At 39.1% G+C, this 21,572-nt stretch overlaps 2 protein-coding genes across 3 annotated transcripts in view; one reads left to right on the top strand and one right to left on the bottom strand.

Annotated features, from left to right (window-relative positions):
* The window catches only part of tspan9b (tetraspanin 9b), an 11,052-nt gene extending 3,477 nt beyond the window's left edge, over positions 1 to 7,575 (top strand). Inside the window, exons 2-8 of the mRNA XM_079235941.1 lie at positions 3,841 to 3,903; positions 3,989 to 4,108; positions 4,660 to 4,734; positions 4,812 to 4,907; positions 5,730 to 5,840; positions 5,942 to 6,025; positions 6,838 to 7,575. Of these exons, the coding sequence (XP_079092067.1) occupies positions 3,841 to 3,903; positions 3,989 to 4,108; positions 4,660 to 4,734; positions 4,812 to 4,907; positions 5,730 to 5,840; positions 5,942 to 6,025; positions 6,838 to 6,909 (621 nt within the window). The 3' untranslated portion in view covers positions 6,910 to 7,575. The remainder of the gene's footprint in view (positions 1 to 3,840; positions 3,904 to 3,988; positions 4,109 to 4,659; positions 4,735 to 4,811; positions 4,908 to 5,729; positions 5,841 to 5,941; positions 6,026 to 6,837) is intronic.
* tmem19 (transmembrane protein 19) lies at positions 7,402 to 18,278 on the bottom strand. 2 transcript variants are annotated; one of them, XM_079235939.1, is made up of 8 exons: positions 18,266 to 18,278; positions 14,737 to 14,883; positions 14,087 to 14,200; positions 11,289 to 11,426; positions 11,138 to 11,214; positions 10,369 to 10,546; positions 9,462 to 9,671; positions 7,402 to 8,291 (listed from the first exon to the last, which is right to left on the bottom strand). In XM_079235939.1, the coding sequence occupies exons 2-8, from the start codon at positions 14,864 to 14,866 to the stop codon at positions 8,131 to 8,133; spliced, it is 1,008 nt and encodes a 335-aa protein (XP_079092065.1). In that variant the 5' UTR covers positions 14,867 to 14,883; positions 18,266 to 18,278; the 3' UTR covers positions 7,402 to 8,130. The 2 variants fall into 2 exon arrangements, with proteins under 2 accessions (XP_079092065.1, XP_079092064.1); XM_079235938.1 differs by lacking the exon at positions 18,266 to 18,278 and adding an exon at positions 16,405 to 16,523.
* Between the last annotated feature and the right edge of the window lie 3,294 nt (positions 18,279 to 21,572).

Raw genomic sequence — 21,572 nt, 5'->3', positions numbered from 1 at the left:
CAAACACAAAAAACACACAAAAAACACAATGCTTGACAGCCAAAAACCAAGATGGCGACGGACAAAACCAAGATGGCGACGGCCAAAACCAAGATGGCGACGGACAAAACCAAGATGGCGACAGGCCAAAACCAAGATGGCGACGGCCAAAACCAAGATGGCGACGGACAAAACCAAGATGGCGACGGACAAAACCAAGATGGCGACGGACAAAACCAAGATGGCGACAGGCCAAAACCAAGATGGCGACGGACAAAACCAAGATGGCGACAGGCCAAAACCAAGATGGCGACAGGCCAAAACCAAGATGGCGACGGCCAAAACCAAGATGGCGACGGCCAAAAACCAAGATGGCGACGGTCAAAAAACAAGATGGCGACCCTAAATGCCAATCTTGTGCCTTCAAAACGGCGGTCCACAAACCAATGGGTGACGTCATGGTGGCTATGTTCACTTCTGATCTACGGTCTTTGGTTCCAGGCGGGTTCATATTGTTATACAACCTTCTAGAAATAGTGTCTGAATTAAATGCTTGTTGAGTCAGAGATTTCAACGAGGGCCCAAACCCAGTGGCTTGTCTGCCACAGGCTCAGTGGGCTCACGGCTGGACACACCTGCCGCTTGGTGGTTGCATACCTGCTGTAGCTTTGTGTTATTGCGTAACGACACCGACTCGTCTGCTCGCCGGTTCGATGGAATAGAGACACATAGTAAAAAAGTAATATAAATAAAGTAACAAATAACAATAAACAGTAGTAAAACAGTAAGAGTAAGAAGAATATAGTATCGATTTCCAATTAAATATACAGACGGAATATCCTGATCAACTGTAGTTTGAGTTAACCCTCAGAGGGTGTGTTTGTTTTGCAGACCGGCTGAAGGCTGCGATGCTATGTTGCTCTACAGGTTTCGCTCTCTCTCTCTCTCTCTCTCGCTCTCTCTCTCTCTCTCTCTCTCGCTCTCTCGCTCTCTCTCGCTCTCTCTCTCTCTCTCTCTCTCTCTGACTATAACAATGTTTTGGGGATAACACAGATCCAGAGGCTTTTCCCTCGTGTTTGTTTGGCCTGCAGCCTTATAGGAAAACATCAGCTTTGTTTGGGGTATTGATGAAACAGAAGAGAAGTACAATCAGACCCTTTACTTCAGCAGATGTACTAATACCACACTTTACAAATACTCTGTTCCTGTGAAATATGTCAGTAAAATCAGTAAAATGTATATACATTTTTTAAATCGTTAATGTTCTATTATATATTCTATTCCATTAGATTATTTTACTGTTTAGTTGTTGATCTGGAGATTATTTTGAACTATTAACTCATGATGGATTAATCTGCTGATTATTTCCATTAATCGATTGATTGGTTTATGAAAACAGTGAGAAAAGGCGTCTCAGTGACTCAGAGACTATAACTAATACATTAACATTAATAACATATCTTCTAATATATTAACAATATTAGAATCATCACTTTACACATTAACAGTGTTAACAGTGTTAATCATACATTAGTATTTTTACTTTTAAATGAACATTATACACATTATTACCAATACATTAACATTAATAACATTAATAATTAAACATTAACATTGTTGATTGATTTATAAACATTAACATAATTGAAACCAGAAACTAAATTGTTAAATTTTCTCTCAATGGAACATTTTCAGTTTCAGCTGTATTTGTGTAAACTGTTCAATTTAAAACTGAACTACATATTTTACTAACTCTTCACATGTGTTGTGTGCTAAAACCTTAATTTGTAAAGTAACTAAAGTTGTAGTGAAGAAAAAAGTAAAATATTTACCTCTGAAATGTAAAAGTAAAGTAAAAGGCCGTCTTTTAAATCTGTTGTGAAACCGGTTAACAGTTTAGTTTCATGAGGGAACAACAGAATGACTCAGCGTTTCCACCGGCAGGCCCGTCTGTTATTTACATGGTCTGACCTTCAAAGGAACCACCAACACACAACTCTGTTTGCTTCCTCTTACAAACGGAACCTTTGGTTAGATTTTTCAATCATAGTCTGTTTGATGCGATTGACACGTTTACAGCTGTCAAGCTACCGCCATCTTGGTTTTAAACCGGCGCCATCTTGTTTTTTTTTACAACCAGAGGAGTCACGCCCTGGTGGTCAGGAGAGAGAATGCAGCTTTAACCCATGAAGCATATACTTCTATACAACCAGAGGAGTCACCCCCTGGTGGTCAGCAGAGAGAATGCAGCTTTAACACATGAAGCATAGACTTCTATGAAACCAGATGAGTCACCCCCTGGTGGTCAGCAGAGAGAATGCAGCTTTAACACATGAAGCATAGACTTCTATACAACCAGATGAGTCGCCCCCTGGTGGTCAGCAGAGAGAATGCAGCTTTAACACATGAAGCATAGACTTCTATACAACCAGATGAGTCGCCCCCTGGTGGTCAGGAGAGATAATGCAGCTTTATCCCATGAAGCATAGACTTCTATACAACCAGAGGAGTCGCCCCCTGGTGGTCAGGAGAGAGAATGCAGGTTTTGATTCATCGATTGCTGTCGGATGTAATGAGAGTTTCATTAAAAAATTAACATGAATATTTCCAACCTTATAGCTTTAATTAAAACACTGGAGTTATTCTTCCATCACTGCTGGAGCTTTGACTTTAACTCTCAGCTGAAGTCGTTGCTGGTCAAACAAAAGAAACAAATCACTGGTTTCACTGGTTTCACTGGTCAGAGGTGTGCTGTGAGGGTGTCACTGGTTACGCTGTTTTTTATTCAACCTTCAGCTTGAGAGTACAATGTAGGGTGTGGTGGCACCATATGTGTGTGTGTGTGTGTGTGTGTGTGTGTGTGTGTGTGTGTGTGTGTGTGTGTGCGTGTGTGTGTGTGTGTGTGTGAGCACAGAGGTCACGTCCTTTTTTGTTTGTCACGTCTGTTCCCGTTCATTCAGAAGTGTGTATCATCCTTCATTTTCTTTTCTTTACTGTAGACTTTCGTGTTTATTAATAGTACAAACAAATACCGTTCAGAAATATGACAAAGCGTCATTAACATTGTAAAGTAAATGGAAAATGTGGACATTAAATCAAATGAAATCAAATAGAGAGGCTTAGTAGTGCATCAAGTAATTGTTTTCATTAATGTTTAATCTGCATATTGTTTTTATTTTTTAATTGTATTATTATTATTTATATCAAATTGTGATGAGTGTTGAGTTTAAACAATATGTGTATTCAAATTGAAATAAGTAAAAATATTCTTGCTTTTAAATTGCTGCAATTTGGGAGGTGCTATATAAGTTATAATGATAATACTCAATTGTTATTTATTATTATATTATAAAGTAAAGTAATACATTGTAATAATGATCCAGATACCCAGCATGCTGCTGGTTCTGCCTCTGGTCCAGTTTGATTGAGTTTGATTAAAAGTACGGAAGCCTTGAAGGGCCAGTGAGAAAAAAAAGATGTTGTTTACAAAACGTGCAAAAGAAAAATATATGTATCTCGTGTAGAAATTAAAACTCGGAAGCCGGAAGAAAACATGAATACATGCAGTCCTGTAAAGAACATGAGGTTCAGCCTCTAGTGGCCAAAATGAGTATTACAACAACAAACACTGGTAAAAAAGAACACACACTCACATATTTTGTAAATATAAAAATGAAAATAATAATATATACATAATCATTAGCGTTTATATCCTGTAAACAAGCTTCGTGATTGTGTTTGATTTCAATTTAAACCAGATTTATTTGAGAGGTTGTGATTTAGCTTCATGTTTATTTAAAAGTTAAACATGATGTGTGTAGCTAGAGCTGAAGTTGTGTTGACCTCCTCTCCTCGTTCCAGCTGAGCGGCTGCGTCCTGCTCGGCGTCTCCATCTACCTGAAGGTCCACAAGGACGGAAACCTGGTGAGGAGATACGGAAACACAACATATACAGAACACACAACATGTTTTATGGAAGACGATAATAACACAAACGTTCTCTCACCAGATCACCAATGAAGCGATTCCCGGCATCGACCTGATGATCGCCATCGGGGTGATCATCATGGTGCTCGGCTTCCTGGGATGCTGCGGCGCCATCAGGGAGAACCGCTGCCTGCTGCTGATAGTGGGACTCCATTATATCTATATACACACACACACACACACACACACACACACACACACACACACACACACACACACACACACACACACACACACACACACACGTACATTCTATTTGTATGTACTATACTATCTTATGACTACTATATTCTTTGTTTACAGACCATATTGTTACTTTGTATTACTTTTTTATAACTTAAAAAAAAAATATATTAGTTATTTTTTACGACTTTTTTACGACTTTTTTAACATACTTTACAAAGACTTTTTATGACTTGATAATTCTTTGACATACTATATTTTATCATTTTTAACATCCTATATTTTGTCATTTTACAACATTTTTGACATACCATAATATTCATTTTATGAAAGTTGTATGATCTTTTTATAACTTTTTCTCATGTTATGGACTTGGGATGTAAATAAAAGCCACTTTTTCAAATGAATAATTATAATAATAATGTAACTGTTGACTCAAGATTGTTTTTGTAGAAATAATTGTGATTTTCATGTAATAACGTTTGTCTTCATCCTCCTCTGATCCCTCAGTTCTTCGTCAGCCTCCTCGTCATCTTCGTCCTCCTGGTGGCGCTCGGCATCCTGGGAGCCGTGGAGGAGAAGCGGGTAAACAGGAAGTGAGGCTGTGCTGGAGTGTCGTAAAGATCACATGACTTCCTGTGTACTGATGCTTGTTGTTGCAGGTGAAGGACTGGGTGAAGGAGCGGCTCAGCAAGTTCACCCCACTGTCCACGCAACCGGAGGGCGTGAGGAACGACCTGGAGAAGCTGCAGGCGGAGGTAACACACACACACACACACACACACACACACACACACACACATATATATATATATATATATATATATATATATATATATATATATATATATATATATACACACACACACACACACACACACATATATATATATATATATATATATATATATATATATATATATATATATATATACACACACACACACACAAATACACACACGCACGCATGCACACACATACACACACACGCACGCACACACACACATATACACACACACATACGCACGCACGCACACATATATATATATATATATATATATATATATATATATATATATATATATATATATATATATATATATATACATAGATGAATATATATATATATATATATATATGTATATATATATATATATACACATACATACGGTACATACACACATATACATATATACATATATAGATGAATATATACATATATATATATATATATATATATATATATATATATGTATGTATGTATGTGTATATATATATATATGTATATATATGTATATATATATATATATATATATATATATATATATATATATATATATATATGTGAAACACAAATACAAAATGTACTCATAAATAAAGCGATTGTTAATTAGTTAATTAATGTTAAAATTAATCAGGTAAAATGAGAAAAACTGGAGTTAAAATATATGAAAAATGTAACATTTAATTTGCCCTAAAGATAAAAGTTAGGTCAGCTTTAAATTGTTCTGCATGTGAGCCGGTATTGAGCCGTTATTGATCCGTTATTGATCAGCACACACCTTCTTCTCTCCTTCCAGCTGAAGTGTTGCGGCCTCGTGAACGGACCGTCGGACTGGACTAAAGTTCCAGACTCGTGCCGCTGCAACGCCACCGAAACCGACTGCAAATCTTCCGCCGTGTACTCCACGGTGAGACCAGCTTATAGATTTGAACATTTCTAAACCAGTTGGAATGATTATGAATCAGCTGTTGGACATCAGTCTGATGATGTCATGCTCTCCTCCTGCAGCCCTGCTCCACCAAAGTCATTGAATTGATGGAGAAACACATGGAGGTGGTGCTGGGAATTGCCTTCGCCATCGCCATCCTGCTGGTGAGCACACACACACACACACACACACACACACACACACACACACACACACACACACACACACACACACACACACACACACACACACACACTGTGTAAAACTAATGTACATAAATATAATTATGTTGAGGTACTTTACAGGAGTATTTCCATTGTATGCTACTTTTTACTTCTACTCTTCATCTCACGGGTGAATAATTTGCTTTTTACTTTCTTATATTTATTTGACAGTTTCAGTACACTTTTTCATTCTGATTATTATAACAACATATAGTGAACAAACATAAAGTATAATGTGTTATTTTAGATTACTACTAATTAACTCCACTTTCACAACACTGCAACATTAGGAATTTTGATCCAATATAATTCATATTCTTTTTCGGAAATGTGCCATTCTGCATAGCAAGCACTTTTGATGCAAACACTTTGGTACTTTTACTTTTGAGTGCAGGTCTTTTTCTTGTAGCGTAGTATTTTTACATCAAAGTATTGCTGTTTGTATTTAGGTCAAACATCGTTGTTATTTTAGGGGAATATAATCTAATTACGTAAAAACCAGGGAGCCCGGGGTCGCGCCCTGGGGAACGCCACAATGAATATTTACTCTTTATGAACAGAACAAACAAAGTAAGACCGAAACCTGTAAATAACTGTGCTGAGCCTCGATTCAAGATCATTTAAGTTCTTACAATATTGAATTATATAATACAATATAATATACAAATATTTTAATTAAAGACAAAACTTAACACAATTATATCTTTGTGTGACGTCTGTCTTTAATATGTTTCCTCTTTCTCTCTCTGAAGATTTTCGGGATGGTCTTCTCCATGATTCTCTACTGCCAGATTGGCCGGAAGGACACCGCCACCACTGCCTGAACGCCCACAAATGGCTCCGCCCCTTGGGCACTGCTGATTGGCTGCCTGGCACCGGCCAATCAGCAGTGCCCATTCACCCAGTACAATGTAACCTCAGTTCTACTGTAAGATAACCTGTGCTTTTACTGTGGATGATGTTTTGGTGACATTTCATGCCATTAACACACAGCCTGGTGTACTTTGTGGCGTCTTAATAGTGGCAAAAGTTATATAAATATCTTCCGCAAACGCGATAATTTTAGCATCTACTATTGTGTAAAATGATCCAATAAGATACACCAGAGTAAATGTATTCATAATTAACTGAATTAAATTAAATAAATAAGGTAGAATTCCCAAAATATCAGTTTGTTATTTTTAGCTTTACCATTTTTTTTAAATAAATCTGTTCAACTCTCAAGTAAAAACCAAGCTATATAACAGGTGAAACAATAGTTATTGTACAATGTGGCTTCAAAGAACAACATTTTTGAAAATGATTGGCAAAAACTATTTGTGTTTTCTGGTGTTTATTAAGTATGAAAGATTTGATTTATTTGTGTTGTGATCTTGTGCTGCAACTCCATCGGAAATAAACAATGTAATAATAAAATCATATTACCTGTGTTAAACAATGTCTTAAATTTAATATCTTAGACCACCTTGTTAAATAAATAATTGACTTTTGATTGCTTTTATTTATTTAAAGCCTTGAAGTGGTTTAATCTGGTTGCATTTATACATACAGTATATATTCTTTCTACTTGCACTAGTTTCAACTCAATATATTACACCGACTTTTTTCAACTTACTTACAACTTACTTTTTGTTAAATTAATTCGGACTACTAACAGATGTACACACTTTGACAAAAGACACACACCCTTAATTCAGAGTGGACAAGTATATTAAACAGTGAATGGGAGGAAATATCTCTTTAAATGAGTGAGGAGTAATTTCATAATGTGCAGACTGAGGATCATTTGAAAACATCCCACTTTATGAATTAGTGTTGTGACTTTGGCAGAAATCAGTCAGCTGTTCAATTGAGACAATTATTCTTCAATGATCATCAGTCAGTTGCATCAGCGGATAAATGTGTGAACCACTGTTAAATGTTTTCATTTTCCTCTTCCATCATGTACCAACACATGACTGAGCATTTGTGTCTTTGTGTCTCAACACGTGACTGGATTGTCTTTGTAACCAGCGGCTGGTCGGCTGGTCGGCTGGTCGGCGTGTCTACCGCGGCCACATCCCCCACGCCAGCCCGGGGAGGACGAGCGCGACGATGACGGAGGAGAACAGGTTGACCGCGTTGTTGTCCAGGATCGGTTTCCCACAGATCCGCCGGGTGGTGGCCGACTCGTAAGCCACCACCTTCCCGATGCTCGCGTCAAAGCCTGAAGACGAGGAAGAGGGAAGCGATTCGTTAGTGAAACCTCACTAGAAGAATTCATACATTCATAATTTATTTACAGGCTTGTAAAGGCTTGTAAACAAGTTGGATGAATCACATGAAGCTCATTGATGAACAAACAGTAATAGTTTAGTAGTTTAGTTTAATAGTTAGTATAGTTTAGTAGATCATGAAGTAATATTTTGGTATCTTGTATAAAAGTGATAGTTTAGTATCATATAAAGTAATAGTTTATTATCTTGCATAAAAGTGATAGTTTAGTATCTCTTGTAAAAGTAATAGTTTATTATCTTGTATGAAAGTAATAGTTTAGTATCTCTTATAAAAGTAATAGTTTATTATATATTATAAAAGTAATAGTTTAGTATCTCTTATAAAAGTAATAGTTTATTATCTATTATAAAAGTAATAGTTTATTATCTCATAAAGTAATAGTTTATTATCTTTTATAAAAGTGATAGATTAGTAACTCATATAAAGTAAAAGTTTAGTACCTCTTAAAAGTAATAGTTTATTATCCATTATAAAAGTAATAGTTTAGTATCAAATAAAGGTAACAGTTTAGGATCTTGTATAAAAGTAATAGTTTATTATCTATTATAAAAGTAATAGTTTAGTAGCTCATATAAAAGTAATAGTTTATTATCTATTATGAAAGTAATAGTTTATTATCTATTATAAAAGTAATAGTTTATTATCTTGTATAAAGTAATAGTTTAGTATCTCACAAACTGATAGTTTATTATCTATTATAAAAGTTATAGATTAGTATCTCATATAAACATAATAGTTTAATATCTCATATGAAAGTAAATATTATAAAAACTATAAACATACATTAAGTCAAAAATATTTGGCATTTTTTAAACCAACATTTTCTATTTAAATAAATTAGTAAAACAGAGAGCAGCTGATCTTCACAAATGAAGCTGGAACAATTAAATGTTTTTAAATTAAAATTATTATTTAGTCAATTGACAGAAAGTTAAATCAGTAATTTTTCTGAATTATGAATAGTTTTTAGGTAAAATCGTAAAAAAGAAAAAATTCCATTTCCAGTTTCTTAAATGTTAACGTTAGCAATTCTCTTTCAATTGAAAGACCGAATGATGAATGAATGAATAATAATCTGCAGATTGATTCCCATCCTTACCCGAGTATTGCATGTGAGCTCCCAGGAAGGAGTCCAGCAGCGACCCCAGCAGGCCGGCCATGGCGGCGTACGCCATGATAGGCCACTGGGGGTGCGCCATGTTCAGGTCGTCCACCATCAGGAGCTGCGTGGCGTAATAGGCCACGCCCACCGCGAGCCCGCCCAGGAAGCTGGCGACCAGGCCGACGGGAGTGACCCCTCCGTTTGTTCCTGTAGCGGAAAAATGAGAGAGGGGGAAGATCCAAATGAAGAAAAACAGCTTTTTAAAAGTGAAGCTTTTTACCCAAAAGAGCTTCTGTTTACAATAATTACAGCTTAACCTTAAACTAATGAACCGATGCGACTGAGATTTTAATCAGAGATCAAACAAAGTGCGGCTGTTCAACCACAGATTATACAAATGTGTTACTGCTCCGTTCTTATCCTCCAGTAATAAACATGTTTGTTTTATCTCTGATTATTATATCACGCTTATTTCCAGTTCTAATTACTTTTACATCAGAAAATGGAAAGAAATGCTTTAAATATGAAATTCTCTGACTGAGCTGAGTTTTAAATCACATAACAACGTTACAAAGATATAGTTTACATTTTTTATTTTCATCAAACTGTTCGCTTTAAACAGAATACAATCTGTGAAACTATTCTAAATATTAATACTAGAAGCTATTATTCTTTGGAAGCTGCCAAAAGGTCACAAGAAACTTCTGTTGAGAGTTTAAAGAAAAAAGTTCACTTATTTTTGCAATCTCACTTTTAATTAAATTACACCTTTCTTTCTTTTTTAATTGTATATTTGTATTTCTCATACCTGTTTTTACCACTTTCAACTTGTTTTATTACAGGCATTATTCTATTTTGTATCTATTTTTGTGGGATTAGACTCTTCCTTCCTTCGGGTCCTCACCTGCGGGAACCTCCTCCCAGGTGGTGATGAGTCTGGGCTGTGATTGGCTGAGGACGGGCCCCACCTCCGACGCCCAGGTGTCCCCGCTGCTGCAGGCGAGCGCGCCCAGCAGCGAGAGGCACATCCAGGAGGCCGTGTACTGTTTGCTGAAGTCAACGGCGATTTCACCTGGACCCACCTGAGAACACAGCCGCCATTTTGTTTACCACACAGTGAAGGAGGAGCTAACGTGTCCAGGTGAACCAGCTGATTACCTGCAGGTGTTTCAGATGCTTTGTTTACTACAAGGTGGAGTGTAACTGAGTACTTTTACTGCAGTACATCTTCAAGGTACTTCTACTTTACCGCCTCATCTCAGAGGTACATCTTGTACTTTTTGTTGTACTACATCTCAGAGGTACATATTGTACTTTTGACTGCACTACATCTCAGAGTACATATTGTACTTTTGACTGTACTACATCTCAGAGTACATATTGTACTTTTGACTGTACTACATCTTAGAGGTACATATTGTACTTTTGACTGTACTACATCTTAGAGGTACATATTGTACTTTTGACTGTACTACATCTTACAGAGGTACATATTGTACATTTGTCTGACATCTATATTTTCATCTCCTTCCAGGTAAACCTTGTGTATCTCTGGATGTGTTGATGTTGACAGTTCGTAATAAACTGAAGGATGAAGCGTTTCCATGAAGCTAAATAAACTCTTTACTGATCAATCAACAGTGCATTGAGAATAAAGGAACCTGTGAGCTCACCTCGATCATATAAAGCAGAGCCAGCTCTGTGGGAACTCCTCCGTTACAGAAGACCTGGATCCAGTTCCTCTGGCCGCCTGAGGAAAACACAAACGTTAGTACTTTGAATATATAAAAACACCACAACGAGCTCACCTTTCACGTCGCTCACCTTCTTTGTACTCAGAGTCTATTTTCCTCTTCTGCGCTTCGCCCCACTTGGTGAGTTTGGAGGAGGTGATGAAGAAGGCCAGCAGAGCGGAGAAGAAGCTGTAGTTGGCCATCGTCAACACGAACCCCACGAGGAGAGCTGAGAACATTGGATACATGTTTTTACAAAGAAAAACTAATAGAAAAGGGATTTAAAACATAGCTTTTTTTAGTACTTTCAATGCAATAAATGCCAAATATTATAAATAAGAATTTGGAATAAATCCAAATTATACAAGCACAGAAATTAGTCACCTAATCATCAGTTAAATCAACATATCATTCATGAAGGTATGCCTCCTTGATTCCTTTCCTCGCCTTTGAGTTCAGCAAGATTTGTTTTAAAATAATCTTTATTTCTTCCAAACTCATTTTAATGTTGCTGCGTTTCCAAAAAACAATGAAACAATTGATGCTTTGGAACTTTTTGTTTTTCTTATACTCATTTAGTTTATATTTATTAGTTTACGGTGTGACTTTATAGACTCACTATAACCATCAACACAAGCTGCTTTTAAATCTTCATCTGGAGTTTCAAGGTTTTCCCTCCAGCGCTTCAACTGGTAAATTTGAGATGAATACGTTTTCAGATAATTGTAAAAAATGTAATACAATGCCCTTCCTCTATTATACTAATAAATACATAATAAACACTAACAATGTTCTCATAAGCTCCTACTTGACGTCATCTTCTCCTTATAAAACATTTGTTATGCACATAATGGATTCATTTTGTTAGTCATGGCCTCAAAGATGCATTCTGTCCTGAGGATAAAGACCAGGCCCAAAAATAACTAACAACAAACACTTCAGTCACATTTACAGCAAAAGGGTGTTTTTTTTGGGGGGGGGGGGGAATGTGACAAACAAGACTTCAAACAAAAATGACCGTTATGTCAAATTAAATGGAAAATCTAATCAGTTTTAATGAATTAAAAAACATGCAGAGCTTATTCATTCATCAGAGGCATGAATTCACTTTCAGCTCAGGTAATTACGTAATATAAAAGTTTACTAAATTATTTAAAGTCTTCCAGGAAGTAAAGAGCTGAAGCGAATGAATCACATACATAAACCACTTAATCGTCAGCGTATAGATTCAGACGGCTGCAGCGCCTCGTGTCTGCCAGTCCATGAGTCAGCAGCTTTAAGAGCTGCAAACACAACTTCCTGTGTCCTTGGACATCAATAAGGACACCAAGGACACCAACAAGGAAGATGTACTTCAACAAGGAAGATGTACTTCAACAAGGAAGATGTACTTCAACAAGGAAGATGTACTTCAACAAGGAAGATGTACTTCAACAAGGAAGATGTACTTCAACAAGGAAGATGTACTTCAACAAGGAAGATGTACTTCAACAAGGAAGATGCACTTCAACAAGGAAGATGTACTTCAACAAGGAAGATGTACTTCAACAAGGAAGATGTACTTCAACAAGGAAGATGCACTTCAACAAGGAAGATGTACTTCAACAAGGAAGATGTACTTCAACAAGGAAGATGTACTTCAACAAGGAAGATGTACTTCAACAAGGAAGATGTACTTCAACAAGGACAACAAGGACGATGTACTTCAACATGGACAACAAGGACGATGTACTTCAACATGGACAACAAGGACGATGTACTTCAACAAGGACGATGTACTTCAACATGGACAACAAGGACGATGTACTTCAACAAGGACAACAAGGACGGGACAAGTTAACTGAAGGTGCTGACTGTCAGGATGTTTAATGTTTACAGAAATATAGACTAATGTATTTCATATAAGATGTATTTTATATGAGATGTATTTAATATTAGTAGTATTTAATATGAGACTATCACAGGACAGCAGATACATTAAGTCACTAAAAACAAGACCAGGACAACCGACGATAGTGAAATAAATCAATTAGTTATATTAACGTCGGTTTTTAAAATGCTAATAAAACAAATTGATTTCAGAAAGTCCCTTTTTTGTTTTTCTAGGAAAAATACAAAGAAAAGAATAAGTGACGCTTTTGACAGGAACGTTTTCAATAAATCGTCTGCTGACTAGAAACCTGCCTGAAGGCAGCGAACACTTTGTAGTTTATTTACCACAAGAATTCCAGAGTGATAAAACACTAAAACGTTGTTCATTCTGGCCACATGACATCTATTGCTTCTGTCCATCCGGGGAGAGGGATCCTCCTCTGTTGCTCTCCCTCAGGTTTCTTCCCCTTTTTTTCCTGTGAAAGGGTTTTTACTATCTTTATTGGGGGAGTTTTTCCTGATCTGATGTGAGGTCCCGGGACAGGGATGTCATGTGTATAGATTGTAAAGCCCTCCGAGGCAAACTTGTATTTGTGATGTTGGGCTATACAAAATAAACTGAATGGAATTAAAATAGTACAGCTGTTACTTTTAGTCTGGTATGGATAAACTACAGCGGGGCTTTTTATTAAATTAAGTAGATTATGGTTTGAACATATTCTTTAATAGAGGGGGGGGGAAGGGAACAGTCCAGCTGAATTTGGATCTTACAGGTACTAATATACTACCCACAAGGATGTCCGTTTGGATAGAACTCTTCCCACAAGGCTTTACTGTATTTCAGCAACTTAAATGAAGTTAATCAACATTGTGGTTCCGGAGAAACTTTAGGAAACGTCACTTGACTTATTTTTTAATTTCCTTGTCCGATAATGGGCCAGGTCAAAGCCCTCTGAGGATAATTATTAACTGAGTTCATAAACAAGACGTGAGTCTCTGGTGTTCGTGACCTCTGACCTCCGAGTGCTCCGGAGTAGCTGAGGCTTCGTCTCTTCATCGCTCGGACCGTCAGCATGAGGGGAACCAGGATGGAGAACAGCCATCGCCACGGCGACACCGGCTGCAGGGTTCCTGAGGAGGGACACACACGATGAGAGATAATCATTTATATAATGTAGATAATAGTGTGTGTGTGTGTATATATATATATATATATATATATATATATATATATATATATATATAAATAAATAAATAAAATAGTGATATAATATAGAATCTGCGGCAGAACCAACACTACCTCTTTAGTCCACAGGGGGTGACAGAATCAACACTACCTCTTTAGTCCACAGGGGACAACAGAACCAACACTACCTCTTTAGTCCACAGGGGGCGACAGAACCAACACTACCTCTTTAGTCCACAGGGGGCGACAGAACCAACACTACCTCTTTAGTCCACAGGGGGCGACAGAACCAACACTACCTCTTTAGTCCACAGGGGGCGACAGAACCAACACTACCTCTTTAGTCCACAGGGGGCGACAGAACCAACACTACCTCTTTAGTCCACAAGGGGGCGACAGAACCAACACTACCTCTTTAGTCCACAGGGGGCGACAGAACCAACACTACATCGACTATAAAACCGCGGCGTTAGCGACTCACCGGAGTAGCCGCTGATGGTGATGGAGATCAGCCAGAAGGAGAGCGACAGAGCCAGCGTGCTGCACAGCACGATCATGTCCGTCATCATCTTGATGTATTCTTTTATCAACACGTCGCCTTCAGAAGTCATGCTGACAGCCGGACGAGCTGCGGGACAAAGACAAGAGACGCTGCATTAGTGACGCCATACAAGGAACAAGGGTTCATTCACGTTCTGATCAATGGATTTCATGACTTCTCCATGACTTTAAACCAAATTTCCATGACCAAACATTTTGTGAAATCTGGGTGTAACCAGTAAAAAGTGAGTAAATGTAGTATTTAAACTAACAATGAGAATACAAAGCATACAGTAAACCTTAAATGAGACAATAGTTTGATTAAAAGAATAAACATTTATATAGATGCCTGTATGTATGCCTGCTTATATTTTGAGTCTTTCTTTTAAAAGTATATTAATTATTTCAAACTCAGCGTAAATGAACGTCATGAACACATGAATATAACACATGTACATGACTTTGGGTTATTTATTTTTGTTTTCAAGGTATTTTCCAAGTCTGGAAATAAGCATTTTAAAAATTCCATGACTTTTCCAGGTTTTCCATGACAGTAAGAACCCTGAAGGAAATTATCACTCTCATATTCGTGTACATCGTTTTTTTTTACATTTAACTGGACATCTTTGCGTCACTATGAGACACATGAGTATAGGAACGCCGCCTCGTGTGCCGCGGCCCATTCGACGCGCTCAACAGTCACAACTTTGTCCGATGAAAACTCAACTCGTGGCAGTCGCTCCTGGGGAAGAAGCTGGAACCGCAGGAACAAGCAAAAAGACACATTTGCTTCTTAGTGCGGTGAATCGTATTTAAGGGCTCCGTTCCACGTTAGTTCCACATGAATAGGGATGAAACGGAAGCCATTCATGGGTTACTTTGTGGATCCGTGGAGAGAAACTCCCTGAATGTGCTGGAGGTTTTGATTCTGCTGTTCAAACATTTAAAAAAATGTCTGATTCATTAAAAGATAACATTCTGATGTGATTTTAATGGGAGTCATGGGGAGAAATATACAGTTTGTTTCAGTGCAGCTCAACAAGGAAACACTTTGTTTACTGAAGAGAGCAACAACCTCCACCACAAGTACAAGTACAAGTACTGCATTCAAACCAACAAAGTACACAAGTGAGATGCATTATTACAATAAGTCATATACGTTTGGTGCTTGGTGCCTAATATAAAATATATTAAGAGGATTTAAAAAAATCATGCAAAGGATTGAAAAAGTCAGGAACATACATGTAGAATAAATAAACAACAAATAGACAATTTACACACAAAACCAAGTATTTGTGATAATATATTCCCCGTCAGTGCTGCTGTATTGATGTAAATTAGCATTTTATAATATAAATAAAATATATACCCACACACACACACACACATATATATATATAAATAATATATACATATATACACATATATACACACACTATATATATATACACACACTATATATATATATATATATATATATATATATATATATATATATATATATATATATATATATATATATATATATATATATATATATATAGTACCGTTACGTCACGATCTCTTTACACGTCTGGCTCCACATTAGATCCGCGGGTCTTGAACTCACCAGCTGTGTCTCTCCATCGTCGACGTTGAACTCAGAGAACTTCAGATTTAATCTTAAAATGTAATCTTAATATGTTCAGGACGAAGTGAAACGAGACGACTGGAGCTCCGCGAGACGCCACAGAAGGAGGAGGCGGAACCGCGCGCCCAGAAGCGATGACGCTTCCGGGTCCGTCACGTGATTCCATCTACTTCTTCTGTGGTATTTATTGCCGGTTAGCAAACAAGGTTAGAGGCGCGTTACCGCCGCCGACTGGACAGGAGGGTGGAGCAGTAGATTGACAGGACTGTTAGTTTGTTTATTGCATTATCTATTATCCATTAACAAATAAAAATACAATTACAAATACAATTACAAATGCAATTAAAAATAACAACAAATTGTGTGTGTGTGTGTGTGTGTGTGTGTGTGTGTGTGTGTGTGTGTGTGTGTGTGTGTGTGTGTGTGTGTGTGTGTGTGTGTGTGTGTGTGTGTGTGTGTGTGTGTGTGTGTGTGTGTGTGTGTGTGTGTTATGTAATAACGTGTTGAAAGGCCAAAGCACAATCAGAGCTCTGTCTCCAACACAACTGTACCTCTACCACACAATCTGAAGTAAGACTCTCATCAGACCACATGAAGGTTTTGTAAACCCCCCAGGACCACAGAGGGACCTGCTCTTCCTCCTCCTCCTCCTCCTCCTCCTCCTCCTCTAAAGCCTCTCGGCAGCGTCACAAAGATAAAAACACATTTTGCTCTTTAGGGACGGGATGTTCTCGTGATGATGTCATCGAATAAGCAGCACTGTCTTGGTTGTGTTTACTGAAGCATTGTGTTTGTCTCTAAATAAGAACGTTCATTTAAAGAAGTTAATGTCGATTTCTTTGGGGTTTTATAATAATAATAATAATAACTGTATTCATATAGCAGCTTTAAAAACAAAGTTTACAAAGTCCTCTAAAGAGAAGAGAAGCATAACTTAAATACCGGTAAACAAAAAGGACCATAAAGGCAATGAATACAACAAAACCAAACTAATAACCAAAAGGAGCCAATGGAGTAGAAAACAAACAAACAAATAAAATATACAAACAAAACCATGGGAACTAATAATAGATCATGAAAGGACACGGACAGTCTCCTTTGATCAAAGTCCTGTTTGTTTCTAACGCTCTAAACACACATGTGTGTTGCGTCATAAAGTTTGTTTTTCATGCAGTTGTATACGTCTCTGGTGTCGACCTGTCAATCCCCTTGTAGTCCCGCCCTAAAGCGTCCCCTGCTTTATGGTCTGTTTGACTCTAAATGACCATAATGTACTAAATGAACATCATGCTGTATTGAAGAAGACTTGAAACTAGAGATTGAGACATAAACTCTTTGAAATGTTGAGACACTTTAAGTCTGAACAGACGATGACGTCAGAGAGATTTTATATGTTTGTCTTCACATAAACAACAACAACGACTCCAATATAGATCGCTGCATAAATAATAAGAGAATGAAGTGTTTCCTTCCAGCGCCGAACGTTCACATCTGGTTTAAATTCGTTCTCAAATGGAGATGTTGGGTTTCTGATTCTCTGAAAGGAAACATTCATGTTTACAGCTGTGACATTCTGCTTGTTCACACTCCTGAGAAAGCAGAATGTCACAGCTAAACAATAACCAGATTGAAGATGTATTTTCTGTTCCCACGACAACAGCGTTACACCTGACTTCCCCCTCTGCACCCACCTGACGGGAACGTCTCCATCACCTGCACCGGCTGCCGGTGCCTTGCTCAAAGGCAACACGGATTAAAACACCTGTGGTCGGCTGCTTCTGCTCAAAGGAAACACATTCACACACAAACAAGGGAAGAAGGAAGAGATGATTCCACCTACCGAGAGAGAGGAGTGGAGGAGTGGAGGAGGAGAGGAAGAGTCACTGGGCTCATTCTGAAGAGACTTTTAAGAGGCAGCGAAGATCCACCCCTAAAAAGAGAGGAGGGATGGAGAGAGAGGGGGGTGGAGAGAGAGAGGGATGGAGAGAGAGAGGGATGGAGAGAGAGAGGGATGGAGAGAGAGAAGGATGGAGAGGAGGGATGGAGAGAGAGAGGGATGGAGAGAGAGACGGATGGAGAGAGAGAGAGGGATGGAGAGAGAGACGGATGGAGAGAGAGAGGGATGGAGAGAGAGAGGGGTGGAGAGAGAGAGGGATGGAGAGAGAGAGGGATGGAGAGAGGAGGGATGGAGAGAGAGAGGGATGGAGAGAGAGAGGGATGGAGAGAGGAGGGATGGAGAGAGAGAGGGATGGAGAGAGAGAGGGATGGAGAGAGAGACGGATGGAGAGAGAGAGACGGATGGAGAGAGAGAGGGATGGAGAGAGAGAGGGATGGAGAGAGAGAGGGATGGAGAGAGAGAGGGATGGAGAGAGGAGGGATGGAGAGAGAGACGGATGGAGAGAGAGACGGATGGAGAGAGAGAGACGGATGGAGAGAGAGAGGGATGGAGAGAGAGAGGGATGGAGAGAGAGAGGGGTGGAGAGAGAGAGGGATGGAGAGAGAGAGGGATGGAGAGAGGAGGGATGGAGAGAGAGAGGGATGGAGAGAGAGAGGGATGGAGAGAGGAGGGATGGAGAGAGAGGGATGGAGAGAGAGAGGGATGGAGAGAGAGAGGGATGGAGAGGAGGGATGGAGAGAGAGAGGGATGGAGAGAGAGACGGATGGAGAGAGAGAGGGATGGAGAGAGAGACGGATGGAGAGAGAGAGGGATGGAGAGAGAGACGGATGGAGAGAGAGACGGATGGAGAGAGAGAGGGATGGAGAGAGAGAGGGATGGAGAGGAGGGATGGAGAGAGGAGGGATGGAGAGAGAGAGGGATGGAGAGGAGGGATGGAGAGAGGAGGGATGGAGAGAGAGGGATGGAGAGAGAGAGGGATGGAGAGAGAGAGGGATGGAGAGGAGGGATGGAGAGAGAGAGGGATGGAGAGAGAGACGGATGGAGAGAGAGAGGGATGGAGAGAGAGACGGATGGAGAGAGAGAGGGATGGAGAGAGAGACGGATGGAGAGAGAGACGGATGGAGAGAGAGAGGGATGGAGAGAGAGACGGATGGAGAGAGAGAGAGAGATTAGCTTGTACTCGGACTCATGGGAGATGTAGTTTTAGTTAATTAGTTTCCATCTGATTTGCAGATATTTAGCCATGTTGAACGTTTCCTTTGATCTTGTTTCTCGTCCTTCAGTCTGAAGTCAGAGCACGAACACATCATCACAGTTCTGCTTCATTCTGCTACATTTGTATCGCTATGAAACATAAAGTCCACCCGGCTGGAAGAATGTCGCCAGGTGAGATAAGAAGCGACCTCATGAACGGTGGTTTCTTTCGCTGGTCTGAGCGTGAAGCATCTGCAGCTCTAAACAGCGCTAAGGCTAACTACCGGCAAACTACTGGCAAACTACCGGCTAACTACCGGCTAACTACTGGCAAACTACCGGCTAACTACCGGCTAACTACCGGCTAACTACTGGCAAACTACCGGCTAACTACCGGCTATCTACTGGCTAACTACCGGCTAACTACCGGCTAACTACTGGCTAACTACTGGCAAACTACCGGCTAACTACCGGCTATCTACCGGCTAACTACCGGCTAACTACCGGCTATCTACCGGCTAACCAGGAGCTTAGCTTCCCATTGGGGGGCTTTCCCTAAAAGACTCAGCCGCTGAGCTTTGACCTGCATGCTGCACACTGGGGACGCTGTTCTTGCAGCAGGAACAAATTTGGAGTGACGCTCGTATGAAATATGCATGAAAATCAGATTTACATCAGTTTAAAAATCCATATAGAGAAAATCTGTAAGAAGGAGCCGGAGAGTCTGTCGGCCACAACGTCAACATTTATTCATGAAACTCACAGCTGATCTGAATGTCGTTATAGTTTCTTTTTAACCTTCCTCTTGTGTTAGCATCTCTTGTGTTAGCTTTCTGTTACCATCTCTTGTGTTAGCTTTCTGTTAGCATCTCTTGTGTTAGCTTTCTGTTAGCATCTCTTGTGTTAGCTTTCTGTTACAATCTCTTGTGTTAGCTTTCTGTTAGCATCTCTTGTGTTAGCTTTCTGTTAGCATCTCTTGTGTTAGCTTTCTGTTAGCATCTCTTGTGTTAGCTTTCTGTTACCATCTCTTGTGTTAGCTTTCTGTTAGCATCTCTTGTGCTAACGGGTCGGTTTTGACCCATGTCTTAAATCAGCTGTAAAATACACTAAAAACAATGATCTATTATCCAATGTGTTTCTCGTCTGTTAGGTACCTTGTTAGGCTTCCTTATACATGACATATTGTTTATGTTTGAATATTCTTGGGCATATTATTAACGATTGTAACATCTATGGTGTTACGGGTCAATTTTGACCCATTTATATTTACTTTAAGAAAAAGGCTCAAAAGTACTTTGGGCACTTCATTCTGTTGTATTTGTTTTCCATTTCAAAAGTTAGTTCACCTGGACTAGTGGCACTGGGGGTAAAGTCAGAGATTCAGCTTCTGGGGACCATGAATGGTTTTACCCGAATGTAAAAGCATCCGCTGTCGAGATCTTTCGGTCCGGCCTCTAAAGCGTGAGCGATCGCTGCTGTTCTTCCCTTCTCATCATTTAAACACGACGTTGAGAATCAAACTTCTCTTGGAAAGAAGCGATGACGAAGACGTTCCCTCCTCTGGTCTCCCGATGCTTTATAAATAAAAAATAAATTAAAACGATTGATCGGTTGAGTTCACAATGGAGTCGATTGTTAGCCACAGTTTGCGTCTCGGTGGGAACCGTCAGCGGAACGGCGGAGTCGCTTTGATTCACTGAAGATAATGAGCCTCTGTTCACAATGTCATTGTGGTGAATAAAGCAGTTGTGTAAGGACGTGCTGCTGAAGCGACTAAAACAATGCGTCATCGCTTAATTGGGGTTTATGGCGTCAGGGCCGGAGAACTAATTGGAACAAACATCATCTGACAGTCTAGAAAGTGTACATTCCCAGAAAGCATCGGATTCCTGCCTTGCTTTGGGTTTGAACCCTTTTTACTCAGAAATGATCTCAATGACTCCATTTAAAAAACGCCAGCACCTCAACCTCAAACCTCAGAGATCACATCTAAAAATACAGAGATCATTGTACAGATGATGACCTTTATGTGGAGCTGTGAAGATGTTGATGATGT

This window comes from Taurulus bubalis, assembly GCF_910589615.1.
Source record: "Taurulus bubalis genome assembly, chromosome: 20".
Classification (NCBI taxonomy): domain Eukaryota; kingdom Metazoa; phylum Chordata; class Actinopteri; order Perciformes; family Cottidae; genus Taurulus; species Taurulus bubalis.
The sequence above is the reverse complement of the archived record's forward strand: the minus strand, read 5'-3'. Positions and strand labels throughout refer to the sequence as shown.